The sequence below is a fragment of the Citrus sinensis genome, chromosome 9, assembly GCF_022201045.2.
Source record: "Citrus sinensis cultivar Valencia sweet orange chromosome 9, DVS_A1.0, whole genome shotgun sequence".
NCBI classification, from domain to species: Eukaryota; Viridiplantae; Streptophyta; class Magnoliopsida; order Sapindales; family Rutaceae; genus Citrus; species Citrus sinensis.
In genome coordinates, this window is record NC_068564.1 from 31,002,733 (window position 1) to 31,020,585 (window position 17,853).

Here is a 17,853-nt window from a genome sequence, read left to right on the forward strand (position 1 = left end):
CTTTGTCTCTGATTATTTTTGGTATGTTTAGAGATTCTTCTAGTTTTTGCTAGGATTTTGTTCTTGATATTGATTTCTCCTGAGTTTACGTGATGGATACAGGGCATTAGGAGTTGTTTGGACATCACCACTAGTGGCGGCACTTGGTGTTTCACTTACCATCCCTCTTGCCATGCTGGAAGACGTGTTTATACATCATCAACACTATTCACCAATTTACATAATTGGATCAGTTCAGGTAATTTCAAAATGACAGCTACTACTTTGGAGCATCTCCAACGTAGAACAGCTCCCAGAACCGTTGGATGTATATAACTGAATTTAAAACAATTGTAACAACATGCGTCCAACAATTCTGCGACTGTTCTACATTGGAGATGCTCCAACGTAACTCAACCCAAATGGCATATACTATTTTACTATTCACGTAAGCCTCCAAAGACATTGTTGCATTTATTGATGGGTCATTTGGTGATTCTGTAGCAGGTATTCCTGGGATTCGTACGTAGCATATACTGCGGATTGGATTTCACAAAAACTGAAACGATAGTTTCTTTCAAGAATTCAAGGTATGGTTATGCCACTTGGCTCAATAATAATAATAATAATAATTGAGATGATATTATTCTATATCGTGTAATTTTTCAAAAACACTTACTCGACTTATCGATTTTAAACCTGAATTGTTTCTTGCAGAAAAATGAAAGGAACGGATGTTGGTAAATACTGCCAAATAAAAATGTGTTAAATTAGACACTTCTGCTGCTCTCAACATTAAGCAGAAGCACAACAATTGCAAATATGCCCCAAGGATTATCTTCCCATTTCGATATAGCCAATTGTAAATGTAAATTTCACAACCTTGATGATGGATGGCCTACGCCTATGGCCCTCGACACAGTCCTTGCATTTGTGCTTTAGACCTGCTGAAGCGAAAGAGTGTTGCATGCGTGATGTAACCTGTACTTTCCAAATTTTTTCTTTCTTTTCCTTTTTTTTTTTTCAGTACGCAATTATGAAGAAGAAATACGAGTTAGATAGAGTGCGCAGTATATTTGTTGTAGCAAATTTCTTCTGACCTGCTTGTGGTTCAAAGTTCTGATGGTTTGCGGCACCCAGAAACAGAGTAACATAAGCATATGATGGAAATTGAACAGCATCACTCTTTTCGATCACAGGCGAAACAAGATGACGAAACTGACTTGGGAGAATGCAAGGACCAAGCAATTCAAGCTTGTGATTCAAAACAAAATACATGTACATGATGTTGATATTTTAAGCAACGTGAAAAAGGACTAGAACACTGTTAACCCACAAGAGGATCCCGGGGGGAAAAAAGATCAACCCGCTGATAACACATCAACAAACCGGGAAAAATTGTTATATTAGAAATCCATTTTTAATGAATTCATGTCTTTTCCAAATCAATTTCCCAAATGTTCTAACGCCTCAAAAATTTAGGCTCGCTCACACTCCAATGGAGCATTATATAAATTACCATTTGAAAACACCTTGGGCGATTTTGCTTGGTCTTCCATCGCTGAGTATAAGCAACTTGGAGAATTATGTATTCACTGTATGGTATACCTAAAAAGTAGCCGTCGCGGGCAATAAATAACACACGGTAACCACAACTTCCAGTAAGGCAGTCAAACTTGCTTTCTGCACGGTTTCATCAACATACAATTCCCTTCAGCATATCATGAGGTACCCTGTTTCTCACTTGCTTTGTAGTAAAGCATCTTCTGCACATAGAACATCATGTACCCTTGGGCAGCCCTCACAGTATTCTCATTAACTTCGGTGATCCAAGCATCATCACACTTGTACCATTTGTTACTTAACCGCAAGTAAGTCACATAGTGGCCGGCATCTAGTTTACCAGTGTGAGTGACAACAGCAAACAACTCGAACTCTGACGATGGTTCATTCAAGGTATTTGACTCATCCCCATCAAAAGGGAAAAATCTATTCCCAAAACGACTCCTCAAGATTGAAGAAGAGAGATAAGGTGCCATGTCCAATGACAATGGAAACTGAAGATAACGGTCAACCTTTCTTGACATTTTTCTAACAGAAGAATGCTCAAATCTTTTGATGTGGAAGCAAGAAACCAATGGAAGCTTTCTTATGGACATCTGTTTAAGTGACTCCTGCCTAACCTGACATTGTTGGCAGAAGAACTTTTGATCAGAGCCCAATCTCTCAGGTCTTGTAAACCGGTCCAAGCACCCCATCAAGGTAGATATTCCACAGTTCTGGCTTGAATTCATGCCATCTGCCTCACAATTGCAAGAATGATTAGACTTTGTAGACGATGTCTTCATGGAACTTCCTTGGTTTGGTTCCAAATCCAGTGAGAAGTCAACACATGGATCAAATGTTGTTGATGTGAAACCACAAGCCATACACATAACATCAGATCGCAAGATACCAGAAAACACTCTGTGAGCAATACAACAGTCTCCATTTCCTACAGCACCAAGGAAATAAGATTATCAAAACAATCAAGATGATAAATAAAGGCATTAATTTCCTTCTTGTAATTTATTTTCTATCCATAAAATCTGAAATTTGAAACCATATAAATCTCCCTGGCAAACATATGATCTCAAATGCTTTCCTAAGTACATGATTAACAAATTCACAAGAATAATAACTCAACTGAATGGAGTCCTAGAGTGAAGTGACAACCAAAATGATCAGAACCTAGACAAATCAAACCCAAAGAAATAGTACTATCTTATTTTTGCACAGGAAGATATAGAAAGAAAACATTGCAGCCAGAGTAATAAGCAATGACTAACATCTGATGAAAATGTTATACGGGTTTATTTCCTCCTTTGGCTTTCCAAAAGAGAGAAAGTGTCAAATTCTGGAAGCAGGCTTGTCATAAGATGGTTGCATATGGCAACACGTGCCATGGCTTATTACTATTATTAAACAAATACCAAAAGATAAAAACTAGCAAAAACTGAAAGACAACTAGTGCAGCTCCAGGCCAGTAATGGAGGGATGGATAAAGAAAGTTGAAGCTAGAAAATGACATACAGTGAACTAGCAGGAATTTCATCAATCTCATAAGGAATTCTGATACCTCTGCTAACACAAGGAGGTGCTAAAAGGAAGTTTGAAGCAGAGAACGGATGAGAATCAAAGTTCCCAATGATTGACAAATGACTCTACGCTTGAAGAAAACCTAATGACATTCGCCTCCATTCTGTGAAACTTGTATCAGCTTGTCCATTAAATACCCTATAAATGCCAAAAGGTTGAGTTACAAGACAATTATGATGACAAGAAATTCCTATGATGAAACCAGTAGGCTAAAGAAAAGTTTGACTTACAGGGTGAAGCAGATGACATCATCAAGCTTGCAGACTGAGGTTGAGTATTAGCACTAAACATGGTACCACTTGGCAACTCCTAGGGCAACAGATATAAACCCTAAACCTTAGACCCTGCAGTTAAACGTTGTGGTTACTCTTATTGTTTGACAATATTATCTATCATCTTGATCAGAAAGAATAGTAAAAATTAGGCCTTCAGCAGGTACTAACAGATTAAGATATCTCTAACTTGATACTCTTTTGGCTTAGCATGACAACAAGTTTCATTAATGCTTCATACTTATTAAATGACCAGTTTAACTACCTTAGGTACTCTTAAGCCATCTACAGGATCCTTCCTGTCATTAACTAATTCCTTGCAATTCGACCTTAAGAATTTGATACTCTATTGATGGTGCACTAAGCTGCCTAATGAGGGACAATCACAATGCCAATCTAAAATCAACAGCCAGGAATTTTCATTAAAGTTGTCATGTCATACAGATAACAAACAAACTGGCAGATTGGAAAAAAAAAATGCTATAGTACCATTACAGCATGATATAAGAAAAACTTAAAAAAAAAAAATTTGGCAAACTAAAAGTCAAGTGAACTTAAAGAGATCCCTTCATTCATGTGAGCATTATACAAACATTCGGGTTGAAACACCTTATGCCTCGAGTAATTTTGCTCATTGAAACAAACAAATCTCAGAAAAGCAGATAAAAGCCAAAGTAAAACAGAATTTACCCATTGAGTATCTGCTAGTAACTATGCTTCACAATGCATGATAAAAATATGGGACCACTATAAAACAAGTCAGATCCATTGACCATATAAACAAAGAATTCACCATCTCGATTCTAATCAAGCAACACTATTAGAAAAGGGCAGGGGAAGGAGTCACCTTGACTGCGAGGCTTATGTTGATCCTTCTCCACTTTCTCATGAATCCCATCAAGCATAGAAATGAAAAACTCATGGGCATCCTGTTGTTCATAACTAGCCAGATTCGAAGCATGCCGCCACCAACTGCAAAATCCCAACAAAGATTTTCACTTCAATTGAAAAAAAAAAATTCAATTTTTTTTTCCAAATGTACATCCCGCAGACTCGCACAAACCTGTAGAGAAACTTGGCGGGACTATAGGGCATCCGATCCCCGCAAAAAATAGCGGAAAACATGGTATCTAAGTCGCAGGCCAAACACAGCCTAACGCCATTCTTCGACTGACAGTAATATCTATTGTGTCGATCACTCAAGAAGTAGTTTCGCAACGGCGGCGTATGGAACAATGCCTGTAAAACCGAGTTCATAAAGCAAGTATTTCCCAAATTATTCAGCCCACGTAATCCACGCGGCAGATCCCCATCGGAGGAACTCATGCTATCAATTGGACTCGCGTTGTTCACCATCAACGAGCGCTCGCGTAAGTCTGGGCTCCACGGGCGGTAATCGATGCGTCGTCGTTTTCGGAGATTTTCCGGTTTTGACGACTGGATTATGCTCGTCGTGTGGGCCAGGACTACCGCCGCGTCGAAGTCGCGATCGTAGACCTGATCGCGGCAAGCGCAGCAGAACAGCTCCGCGCGGTCCACGTCGACTGCAATCTCGTGACTGCACGCTGACGACGTCTTCGTCGCGTGGATAGCGACGTGGGAGGAATGCGGGGGCACGTGACATGACACGGCGGCGCAGGCCATGCAGGCGTAGAGGCGCGGGCAGGAGGAGTCTCCGCACACGACGCAGCGGGGTACTTCGGAGGGGTCACGCCGAATGGCGGCGCGTCCACCGGGTGGCTTGATGTGAAGGCAGTCCTGGATCGCGCGGAATGGCTTGGTGCCGTTGCGGGCGCGGAAGTCGGCGAGGTGGGGACAGGGTTGGGGAAAGATCTGGCCGTTGGTTTTGTCATTCTGGTGGTGATGATTGATCTTGGATGACATGGCGGTGACGGCGGTGGTGGTGGTGGAGGAAATCCCTAGATTTGATGTTGTCGAACATAAGGGTCATCGATCGGAGGCGGGGGATTGTGGTGGGATCAGATCAACGGCTGACATTGAGGGACCATGATGATCTATGAGTGTGTGATTGTGAGTGATGTTGTTCGGCTAGGGCTTCTGTTCTTGATGAAAAGTTGAGTTCAGGATTTGTTATTGTTAAAATTTTTATATAATTTTTTTTTTAAAAAATGTATAGAATTAAAAAAATATTAAGGATATATTCTTTTTTCTTTTACTATTTATGTTGTCTTTTGATCCAAAAAAAGAGGAATGACCATGAAGACTGAGTGTTTTGTTTTATTTTTCAGTTGTTTTTAATAAATGTGCTTTAAAAATAGAGCAAGATTGTTTTGAGTAGAAAGTTCAGCGGCAAAGACTGTGAGAGTCAAGAGTATGTGTCCGTCTACTACCTGCCGTTGGTTTTCTATTTTAATTTTCTTCTCGTCATTACGAATAGAGGGCAAAAACGGCACATAAAAGAGAACTTATATCCGCCATTCGAAGCGATATTCAACGTGGAATGATCATCAGTGCACACTTGTTGGACGGTTGTGATCTTTTCAAGCGACATTTATCTGCTATGGATGCGGAGTATCCTGTGTAAACTTCATGGGTGGGCATTTTGCTCAAACCGATATGGTTGGGACTTGGGAAATCCGCTTATCATCGGTTCAGAAAGTTTGAACCGATTGACTTCGGTTCGAGTCTTTTTGTTCAAAAATTGGCTGGTGGCCGGGGGGTTTCGGTTGATTTCGGACCTTCAAAATTGAACCAAAACAGATTATACAGACAACCATCGAGTTCGATTTAGCTCAATTCACTGGTCAAGGTTGGTTCAAAATTTTCTAAACCAAATTACAAAGTGTCCCATCCTTTATTATTATTATTATTATTATTATATTTTTTCTTAAAAGATCTAACCTTGATGAGTTGCTAATATAAACAAAACTACAAGTGTGATAATCAATCTTGATAATCAGTGAATATTAATTATCTTTCGCTAATTGTGTTATTTAGATGGATGATATTGAACACAAAAATTTTAGTAATTTTTTAAATACAATATATGGCATAATTTTGTTGTAAAGCCTCATTTAAGTCTCTCTAAGTTTTGATTACTATGCGAAACTTACAAAAATATTTTAACTTCAATGCGTTGTATTGTATCATTATCATTCAACATTAACAAAATTACAAGAGGAAGAAAAAAAAAAAAAACCTCCAGCAATCAGAATTACACTCTATATAATTTTGAATAAATATTTTGTAGAAGTGTTAGTTTACTAACAAGATAATGTTCCACTTTTACTATGCTTAAGGAAAGAATCCCTTTCTTTCTTTAGTTTTCCCTTTTCTTACAAGTAAAACACATACCACATAAGTGTTAAGAGGAAGTTTAGAACTAGCAACTCTTTGTTCTTCAATTTTCAGAGCGTAATAATTTCACATAAATGCATAATCATAATAGACAACTACAATTCAAAAAATAAAATAAAATAAACAACTACAATTCAAATTTTTGGGGTAGAATTCTCTGTTGTCATAATCAAGGAGTTATACAATCACAATAAGGTGGGCATCTTAACCTCCTATTAGAGAGCTCTGCTGTGGGGCCCACAACCTCCTAATATGAAAAGCTAACCGACTCAGTTGCGTACCTAATCACCTCACATGACCAAGAAACAAAATGCAAATCACATCACATCACTTGGCTCAAATAATTTCCCCATACGTTGTTTCCAAAAGACGGGCAAAGCCACCAACACCAAGAAGTTGAATGATCCGGATATGTCGTTTTGATTGCCACAGGTTAGCTGGAACTCTTAGTTTGGTACTTGGGGCTTGATCTTGCCTACCCAGCCGCCCATAATTGGCATTCAAATTAACACTCTTAAGATAAGCTTATCTTGTTTTCTTCTTTAAAATTGGCAAAGGAATCAATGTCATTATATCTTTGCATGTTTTTCTTCTTTTGAGCAAAACTTGGCTAGCAACACCTGCATAAGACCTCCTCGAAAAATTGAACAAAAAGGACCACCATAATGTGTTTCTGTTGTTCCATCTTCTCCTCCTCTTGTACTTCAAAAGGAAATAAAGAAAGCAAAATATCGTGAACTTCCATCAAAAGCAATTAAGAGTTTGCTCCCCTAGTTTCATTACTGTTACAGGCTTCAAGGCAAAAAAATATGGCAATTCCAGGGATGAAACAGTTCGAACAAATGAATAAGCCTCAAGTCAAATTTTTATTACTGTCAATGAAAAGGAATCATATTTTTTAGAGCATATATAAGAATTTCAGAAGCTACAAGTTGGATGGATGCACAACAAACTGTATTCAAGGAACAATGATGTTCATGAATTTCCTCTTGGCAAATGCCAACCACCATTTATTTGGTGTGCCGTTAGGTCTATATGCAACACTCAACAGTCTCCCACTTGTTTCCTCTCTTATCTGCTTCAGATAATTCCTGAATAGCTCTGCATTTTGGAATTCGAAAGTCAAAAAACAGGAAATGAAGATTCAAGATCCACAAAGTCAATGTCGCCAGTAAAAATCACATGTCAACCACTTACCGTGCAGAAGACTCAAAGCAAACATATCAAAGGATCACATAAACATCAACATTCGATATGATTTTCTGATCCAGCAACTCTTAGCGTCATTTCTTGCATAGAGAGCAATTAAAGATGATTTGTAGTATTGTAGCTTTCATGAACTAATATTGGGACTTTTCATAGAGTTATTAACCTCAACAGCTTTTTATTAAGAATTTAAGGAATTATGTCATCTGATCATATTATGAGAGATCTTAAGAAAAAGGAAAATGAAAGTCAAAGATAAAGCTTCAAGCTGTGATGTTATTGACATAAACAGAACTATGTCAATAGAACACTAAGGCTGCGTGCCAGTTTCAGTGCAATAACCTTCTAAAAGTATTAGAATTAGAAGGAAGTTGACACAGCAAAGATATCTACTTTTATTATCCTCATACTTGTCAAAGCACATGTGTCTTTCTCGTATCAGACCATGAAGCTTATTGAAAAAAAAAAAAAGGAAAAGGGAACATGAAATGTTTTAATATTAAAAGTGTATTACTAGTAGAGATTAAAGGATGTCCTGTGCAATTGTAAAAAGCCGGCAAAATAATCCCGACGCATAACGAAAGAAGTGACTAATTAAACACAAAACTGGAGATACAACTTGGAAAAATAGTTTCAGAGATCCTTGGGCACTTCAAGTAAGCATATTAACACACAATGTGATCATGAAAGCAGAAATGGATTGAAGGAGCTTTACCTGCTTCCTTTTGAGATTGAGGAAGAGCAAAGAGACCTGGAAAAGGAAAATTAGGCTCTCCTGGCACAGGAACCTTTTCCAAGCCCAAGTTAATGATTGCCTTGGTTCCCTCAGCCAAAGTTCTACGACCCTCAAGTCTTTTCAAAGCCACATTTATGTAGAATGTCAAATATATTAGCAGCTTATCAGCCGAGCTCTTAATATCAAAGTTTCTAAAGAACACATTGGCCCTGAAGAACGTGATTGCCTCATCAACAATATCAGTTCTATCTGCCAAAAAAAAAAAAAAAAAAGGACACATCTCAAGATTCTCAATGTTGACCAACAAAAGGAGAAACATCCAATCTTCAAAATGTTAGATGATAAAATTATATATAACCTTGATCAGAAGCAGGGGCAGGACCCTTTATATGGCTTTTTAAAGGAAGTAAAGGGCAACCACAAGCTTTAGTAACTCCTTCCTCATCAACAAAACTCGAATGATAAACCTACCAAAAAAACCATCTGTCTATCTTCAATCAAGGAAACCCACATTTGGTTGAAAAGATTAAGGAAACAAAATTACGACTATATTTCTAATCCTTGGAGACAATTAAAGACATAATTTTTACAATACCCATGTTGAGTTTTCAGCTTTACAGTAGCTAAATAAGAAATTATCTGATTATACGATAGAGTAAGAACCCCCAATAAAGAAATTCGAACAAATACTCACAAAGCTGAAAGAGGATTCATTCAATCTGATGATTAAAATAAATGTTTCTCAAAATTATACGAAACGTTCGAGCTTAAATGAGTGAAAGACGAGTGGGAAATGATTCTCATACCATTTCTCGATGACTGGAGCTAAAAAGAATCTGTTTTCGCCCCAATTTGCAAAACCCTAATTTTCCTGCAAGTATCAATTTCTCGGCAAAAGAAAAATGATATGTTTTCTCTGTTGGTTGGATCCGAAGATTTGAAGGTGTCACATTCGCTCAATCGGAGAGGAATTAATCTCAATTTAATTTTATATCTTCAGGCTTCAGCAGAATTTATTTTTTATTTTTAATTAAAAATGACGATTGTAGTTAAAATACAGTTGCCTGCTTTTGTATTCCCAAGCATTTTTCATACTTTTTCTTTAATAAATATATTTTAAAAATTATATTTTTTTTTCTTGAGAAGTACTAAAAATTATATATACCTACTCGGTTGAAATATTTAATTGGAGTCACTATTTAATTAACTTAAACTGTTAATTAATTATTATTTATTAAATTTTATTATTTTTAATTCAAATAATAAAATTATGCTAGTGATACACTTGTATTATGTTTATTTGGTACCTAGGAGTGGAGAATATGGATTTCTCTCTCTAATGTTTACTTACTCGAGAAACGAGACTCCCATTCTATGGGTCTCACTTGTTTTTAAAGGGAGGAGTTGGGATTCCCACTCCCATGGTCTTGCTCCCAGCCTCCCACCTCTTTTTTATTTTTTTATCCATCCATTACTAAATATAATATAATTATTTTTATTAAAATAAAATAATACCACATTTATTTAAAAATAATAATATAATATTTATTTAAATGATATTATTATAATATTTAATAATATTTCATTCACTAAAAGTAATAATATTAAACTTATTTAAATAAAATATTAATTAATAATAACAAATAGTTTCTTCTAAAAAAATTAATTTTGTACTATATCATTAATCATAATGTTTCAATTGTGTTGTTTTTATAATAATTTTTTATTTACATAATTAAAATTAAAATTAAAAAAATTATAATTCACATAATTAAGAATAATAATAATAATTTATATAATTAAAATTAATAATTTTTATTTAACATATATATTTTTTGATTCACTTTATAATTAAAAATTATAATTCTTTAAATAATGATAAAACTAAAATATGAAATAATTCACTCTTAATTCAAAACACATAATTAAGATTCTGACTCTTATTCCACAATCTCATTCGTAAGTAAAAAATATATTTCTACTCCGACTCCACATTCCCATCTTAAAATTTTCACTTCTCATAATTCGTGCTTCAATCTAAAAAATAAACGCTACCTAAACAAAATACAAATATCTTAATTGAATAAGCATACCATACTCTTATTTCATCAGCTAAAAATCAGCTTAGTTTAAAAAGAAGATTTGAAAGTTTTTTAATCAAACAGTTTAGCAGGTTTACTTTACACGCGTAGCTACAACCGTAGCAAATGAAGCCTCAGTTGTGTAATTGGCTCTTCTGATTAATTATTATTATTTTTTATCTGCAACAAGGTCGACAATGAATTTCCTCCAAGGTTTAGAGATGATTTTTTGGGGGGGTTTTTTTTTTCACGACACAGTGATGTCAGTGTCATCATGACATTGCCTTACTGAATCATTTTAGCTTACCAGCCTCCAAAAACACAGCCTTGTTTGTTTGTATTTTCGGTCTATTTCGTTCTATTCTTTTCTATTTTTAATTTACAAATAGACGCAAATGGATACGGGTTATTATATATAGGGGCCGAACTTTGAAATTTGCATTTTTATAATATAGCATCTAACCAATTTATGACCACGACTTGTATTGATATTTTTGACTTTCTTCATTTTTATTTTTTTTTATCAATGTTTTCTTTTGACATTATTTTAAGAGAGAGCCAACATGAGTGTTTAAGCTTAACTTGTAAGCAAACACAAGCAAGGATCATTCTAAATTCAAGCAAACTTTACATCTTGCAATCAATTGAAAGATCCAAGAAGACTGACTCTATTACCAAAATTTGTAACTAGCTAATGGGAAAAAGGAACAAAAAAAAAAGGAAATTAAAACTCTGACTCTTTTTTTTTTTTTTTTTTCCTATGGAACACTTGTATTAATTACTGCAACACCACAACCTTTGGCAACAGACCTTAACTTCTCTAACATAGAGCCCTATAAAAACCAAATCCTAATTCAACGTCAGAGCCTGTTATTGCAGAACTTTTATGGGGAACAGGACTTTGTAGCCAAAGAATGATGTTATAGACAAACTAGCTGTACATGGCATTCCAATGCGGCATACAACAGACCTATTTCTTAGATGATGCTGAAAACAAATTAGATTATGCTCGTGAATGACGCTGTTAACATATAAGGAACTCTGGCTAGAGGACCTCGCTGCGCGGCAAGGTCGTGAATGTCCTTCACGATGTCGACCACTGCCTCCGGTTGGGCTAGTTTAAGTGCATTCTCGGACATTCTCTTGAGTTCATCAGTCTTCGTGCTGAACCATTCTGTTACAATCCTTGCAGTTTCTTTAGGACTTCGAGTGAACACACCAGCGCCATTGTCAACTACATACGGTACATTGCCCTTTTCCTGGTGTTTTCGAATGAAGGGGAAATTGTTAGTACTGTGGTTCTTACTGAGAAATCAAGTTAATTGTATGTGTCCTGTAAGTGAGTCAACGTGTAAAAGGAATTGATGGCTTACTTGTCCAGGAATGTAGTCATTGAGGATAATAGGAAGTCCTCTGATCAATGCTTCCGCAATTGTACCAGGTCCAGCCTACATAATAAATCAACAGAATCAGTTAGATTAATTAGAGCTCTTCTTGATGTCAATTGGGGAAGTATCAAGAAGAATGTTTTAAAACTTACTTTTGTTATAATGCAGTCACAAGCTCCCATCCACTTCTCCATTTGTGTCTCAAACCCTCTAACCTGAAATGTTGAAAAAGATTAAAAAAGGAAAAATGTTTACTCAATGCCTAAACAACGTATGTGTTATTGCAGTGTTGTATCTGTTTATTGCGTCTAGGAAGAGGCAATTACCTTAACTGGGATCTTCCATTCCTCGGATTGCAGGGTAGAGGCAAGAGTTCTGTTACGACCACAAATGATTATCAGTTGTCCAATTGGTCTCCCAGTTTCTTTATCAAGTAGTGATTCTCCCAGAGCCATTGCAGTTTCCTTAACAGGACCCATTCCTTCTCCACCACCCATCAGTAGTACCGCAGGCAAGGTTGGGTCCAATTTAAGTTCTATTCTTAAATTGTCCTACACAATTAAGAAAAGAAACAACAAAATGGACTAACAGTTACAGCCATAATGCCATCTAATTAATTGAACCAAATGTGCATAGATATATCATATTTCTAGGCAAAATTATGTTTGCAAATGTTTTGAACTCCTACCTTAGAAATAACTGCGCGGACAAAAGAAGGCCGAATAGGCAAGCCAAAAACACGAATTTGTGACACTTCTAGGCCAAAATATGAAGCCCTCTTGGCTACCTCCTTTGATGGGCAGTAGCATCTGTTTACCCTAGGATGAAACCTGAGTACAAATTCCGTGTTAACATATGCTCTGTTGTACCATTGATAGAAAGAGTCACACGGATGAAAAAACAGAACTCCCAATGACTTTGTTAACTCACCATGTAGGATGGCAGGTGTTGAGGTCTGTGATGACAGTAACAAAAATCACTTTCTTCTGCAGACCTTGCCATTTTAGAACCCACAAAGGAATGTGCTGCATCAAAGGATGAACACTAATGATAATGTCCGGCTTGTACTCCATGAGACCTGCCTCGACCTCCCTTCAGTTACAGAATGCAACAAATTTAGGAACTTCCACAGCAATAAGAATTCACTTATTACATCCCCTCTACATCTTTCTTGCCTAAAATATGTTTCCTGATCAACTCCAGCCACCGACGTAAATTCATTTTTGCTTAAATAAATTTTTGTGCACCCATCACGATTTTTTTTTTTTTAATTTGATTTGTGAATCTTAACCTATATACGTTCCACTTGCTGCTAATTTATCATCAGCAACGGACATAAACACTTTCAAGACTAAAAGTTAAGGTGTTTCGATAAGAAGAAGAACATACTTGGCATAGTAAGCAGCCATGGCAGCAAGATAGCAGCTGTGTATCCATTTAGGAGAGGTACTATGAAATGCAACCTTCCACAACTGTACATGTTTCACCATGAACTTGTAAGATCTCTCCATATCATTCAGCGGCCACCCGGCATACTCTTTGCAAACATCTTTTACAAATATCTGAAATTTAAAAAAGAAAAAGAAAAATCACATCAGTTGACAAAAAAATTCCAAACAAGAACCCAGATGGAGATGGGTGGTAAGGTTGGAGATTCGAATTATGCTGAAAGAAAAATTTTTAAAAATGAGTAAAAAAAGAAACAAATAAGAAGAAAGAACAGAAACAAAATTACCCTGTATTCATCACCAAATTCAATCTTGAAAGCATCACGAATGGCCTCAGCAGAAGCTCTGTGACCCCCACCGGTATCACTCATAAGAATCAGCACGTTCTTGGTCCTCTCGGCTCCAATCTGCATGAGCTCCACGGTGCTCTCATCATCCTCCTCGCAATCATCATCGCTGTCGAACGAACATCCAAGATTGCTGCTGCTGCTCGTGCTGTGATTCCCATAAACTCTTTGCAACACCTTCTCTGTTAAAGAAACTGCCTTCTTTGGATACGCCACCGTCATCACCATGACTGTTTTGAATAACAAAAATCAACAACCAATAGAATTTGAATGGAATAATGACCAAACCGTCGGATTTGCTCTTCCCGCTGCCGGAAAATGACAGCCTTTCTTTCCCGGCGGAGAGGGCGTGGGACAAAAATAGACAGTGGTATGTTGAGTGTATTAAGGTTGTTACAACATGTAACGTGTCTTAGTTGGCGAAAATGCGTGTGTAGGTGTTTAAAAGAAATTGGAACAGAAAGAAAAATTAAGAATACGGAATCATGCTTCGTGTTGTGCCAATTCGGCTGGAATTGAATTGGATTTATTCGTTTTTTGTTTTGGAATGTTCGGATGGGAAGATTCGAATCTTCACTATGTCCGCGGCCTGTACAGTTGAGTTTTTTTCTTTTCCCCCTCTTTTTTCATTGGTTTCGAGTTTTTAGATGAATTTGCTTGCAACGTCCCTCAACTTTTCGGTTATTTCCTCTCACCGGCTGAGATTTGAATGATAGTTATTCGTTAGATATTTTGTGAAAATACTAGCATACCCTTCGAGTAATCGAGTTGGCATTATGGGGGTTTATAGGGAAAACAGAGACCGAGTTCAGTAAACGTTTATTGGCCAATAACAAAATTACACGTGCAACTCGGATGTTTGGGAGGGCATTTTTAGAACTTGCACTTTTGATTTAAAAAAATGTAAATATTTGTTTTATTTCTAATTTTTTATTTCATTAAAAGCTTACGAATGAAATCTTTATTATTCCCTTGTTATCTGTTTACGTAACCTTCTCTCTCATACGATATTTTATTATACATCTTTACATGAAGTGTATATACTTCATCTGAAAATCATTATATAAATATAAAACCTAAATTGAACTAAATTTATTCCTCGTACATTGACAACAGAACCAACAACCATCGAGTGCACCAAATTGCGTGCAACTTGTCACCATTTTTTCCTGAATAGATAATATTAGAATATTGGCATTTTTCCCTGAATACTTAACCAGTTCTAAGTTGGCACTTGGCAGCCATGAAAGACAGGCCACTTAACAACTACAATGATGGTAAATGGTAATGCCTTTGTAGCTCCAAGTCCCACCTAAAATCAACAATTATTCTAAATAGAATCTGCACGCGTTGTATGCATGGTGGGGGTGGAAATATCAGCAGTTGAGATTTTGATTTACTATTTTCCTCCTTATTTTTCAATATGCATTTTCATGAAGATTAATGAGTTTTCACCATAATGAAAAGGTTTAATCCAATTTCTTTAAAAATTAACTATATATATATATATATTTATTTATCTTTATTTTGTTTTAATAGGTAGGGGCAGGCAAAACATTCTATCCAGATGATTGAATTTCAATCACTCAATACATTTGATTTTCTTTTCATGAAATAATACAAGATATACTTACTTAAGATAATATTTAATCTTTCATTACAAGTACCCCAATTGAGTAAGATGTACATGAATGTTTTCAGTAATTTTTTTTACTTTCATCTTTTATTTATTTATTATTATTTTTTGGTTGACAAAAATTACAAGAGAGCATTAATTTTAAGCACCAACTATGAGTTGATATGTTAGTTGTTTAAAAATTTAAATATTCCTTTCATAATTAAAATCAAGTGAAAACAAGTCGACGCAACGAATCAGTTGTATAATAAAATATCTTTTTATATACGCCAACAAAATTTAAGATTAAACTTTTGATGAATTTCCGCTGAGATTATTAATTACTTAAGTTTCACATATGACACCAACCACAGAGTCGTGTATTATTATTAAAAAAAAAAAAACACCATTTTTAATACTCTTTCTTTAAAGCTAAAGCACACCGCAGAAGACGAATGGGCCCGAGAATGATTTGTTGGAAAAATGAAGTGGAGATATAAAATAAAACAGTCGAAACTTTGCAAGTGGACAAGAGGAGAAACATCGTTTCATGAAGGGGCCAAATTTGTGATAATAGAAAATTACAAGGGTATTAGATCGAAACAGTGTTTAATAAATGAATACCAAAAAAAATTAAAATGTGGGACCCAGGCCCCGCTGGGGGAAACGTGATGGTCTAATTTTGGAACAAGTTGAGCTGGCGGGAAAAAGACAGAGCCAGCAAGTGGGTGCGACGCGACGACGGTCATTTGCCACACTATCTGATGTTCATGGTCATGATTCACTCGTACATCCGAAGAGCTATTCATTTTTCCTTAAATGGATCTCATTTTATTATTTTGATTGCTTCCGGATCCGACCAAACAATTAACAAAGGGTGTGTTTGATTGTAGTATTAAGGGAGTATTAAATTACTATTTACATTAAATTAGTTTTTTTTTTTTTCTTTTGCTTTTAACTTTTGCTTTTTACTTTATTATTATTATAATATTAAAATAATAAATAAATATATCTTTTAGTTTAATATAATATTTTTATTTTATTTGTTTTTACATTATAATTATTAATATAAATTAATAAATAAATAATTTATCATTCAATAATAGTATTTTTTATTTTTATATTGTAATTTATTAATAAATTTATAATTTATTATAACTAATAAAAATATTTAAATATAAATAAATTTGAATAATATTAATTTAAAATTAATAATAATATAAATAATAACATAAAATATTAATGTAATTTAAATATATTAATATAATATAAAACATTAATATAATATAATATTTAATTTAAATTAATTAAAAAAATAATACAGTACAGTGTAGCACCAAACATTGTACAACATTATTATAATACAGTGATAATACAATACAGCATAATACAATACACCAGTATTAAAATAATGCAATACAGCATAATACAATACAGTGTGCCAAACGCACCCAAAACGTATTAAGGAATAGGGATGGCAAAAATTCCCACGGGGACGGGTATTTTCAGAGATTTTTCTCATTCAGGGAGGATATGGGGATAATTTCATACTCAATTTCTTATTCGGGGAAGGGACAAAAAAATTTTCTTACCCAATTTCTTATTCGGGGAGGAGACGGGGATGAGGTGGAATCCCCATCCCCTACCCATTTCCCCATTTTAATTTTAATTTTAATTTTAATTTTTTAAAATTACTAGTAAATAAATAATAAAATTATAAATATTAGTAAAAATACAAAATATCAAAATATTTATATTATTAAACTTTTAGGCCTAATTAACTAATTAAAGTCCTAAATTTTTATTTAGGACATTAAAAAAACCAGGTAAATTCTATTAGCCAAAAAAATTTGTTTTAATTTTAATATTCATTAAATGTTTTAAACTTAAATCTATTTTTTATTTATTTTTAGATGTTATAATTGCCCACAGCGAATCATAATTTTAATATATAATTTAATCTAATCTAATATAATATTTGTTCTTAATTTGCTCCGACTTAATTATTGTGCTGTAAAGGAAATAATCTACATTTATAAAGTGCCCACGCCACCATTGAAAAAATTAATTTTGAATCTAAATTCGATTTTATTTATAACAATTTTGTATTAGACTATTAATTTATTCACGATAATTTGTATCACTTACATGTTGTGTTACTTACTAATTTAATGTATGTGACTTTTGTAAGGCATATTAATGTAAGATATATTTCAAATTTTACTTTTATTTGAATTTTTTATTTTAATATGATTAACTTAAAATCGAAAATAAAAAATGTATTAGTTATTCAGGGGATCACTTGTTATTATTCGAGAAGGGAAT

At 34.8% G+C, this 17,853-nt stretch overlaps 3 protein-coding genes across 4 annotated transcripts; all 3 read right to left on the reverse strand.

The window, feature by feature from the left end:
• Positions 1–1,686: 1,686 nt before the first annotated feature.
• On the reverse strand, positions 1,687–5,721 carry LOC102614918 (ubiquitin C-terminal hydrolase 22-like). Its single transcript, XM_006474333.4, has 3 exons — positions 4,453–5,721; positions 4,237–4,361; positions 1,687–2,473 (listed from the first exon to the last, which is right to left on the reverse strand). The coding sequence occupies exons 1-3, from the start codon at positions 5,271–5,273 to the stop codon at positions 1,701–1,703; spliced, it is 1,719 nt and encodes a 572-aa protein (XP_006474396.1). The 5' UTR covers positions 5,274–5,721; the 3' UTR covers positions 1,687–1,700.
• A 1,833-nt stretch (positions 5,722–7,554) lies between these two features.
• Positions 7,555–9,695, reverse strand: LOC102614623 (actin-related protein 2/3 complex subunit 3). 2 transcript variants are annotated; one of them, XM_006474332.4, is made up of 4 exons: positions 9,456–9,683; positions 9,008–9,116; positions 8,629–8,898; positions 7,555–7,808 (listed from the first exon to the last, which is right to left on the reverse strand). In XM_006474332.4, the coding sequence occupies exons 1-4, from the start codon at positions 9,456–9,458 to the stop codon at positions 7,666–7,668; spliced, it is 525 nt and encodes a 174-aa protein (XP_006474395.1). In that variant the 5' UTR covers positions 9,459–9,683; the 3' UTR covers positions 7,555–7,665. The 2 variants fall into 2 exon arrangements, with proteins under 2 accessions (XP_006474395.1, XP_052290459.1); XM_052434499.1 differs by lacking the exon at positions 7,555–7,808 and adding an exon at positions 7,815–7,996 and having other exon boundaries at positions 9,456–9,695.
• A 1,599-nt stretch (positions 9,696–11,294) lies between these two features.
• Positions 11,295–14,442, reverse strand: LOC102614331 (monogalactosyldiacylglycerol synthase 2, chloroplastic). Its single transcript, XM_006474331.3, has 8 exons — positions 13,854–14,442; positions 13,508–13,680; positions 13,049–13,210; positions 12,807–12,948; positions 12,445–12,669; positions 12,271–12,333; positions 12,104–12,178; positions 11,295–11,989 (listed from the first exon to the last, which is right to left on the reverse strand). Exons 1-8 carry the CDS (start codon positions 14,139–14,141, stop codon positions 11,729–11,731), a joined length of 1,389 nt encoding a protein of 462 aa, XP_006474394.1. The 5' UTR covers positions 14,142–14,442; the 3' UTR covers positions 11,295–11,728.
• Positions 14,443–17,853: the final 3,411 nt, after the last annotated feature.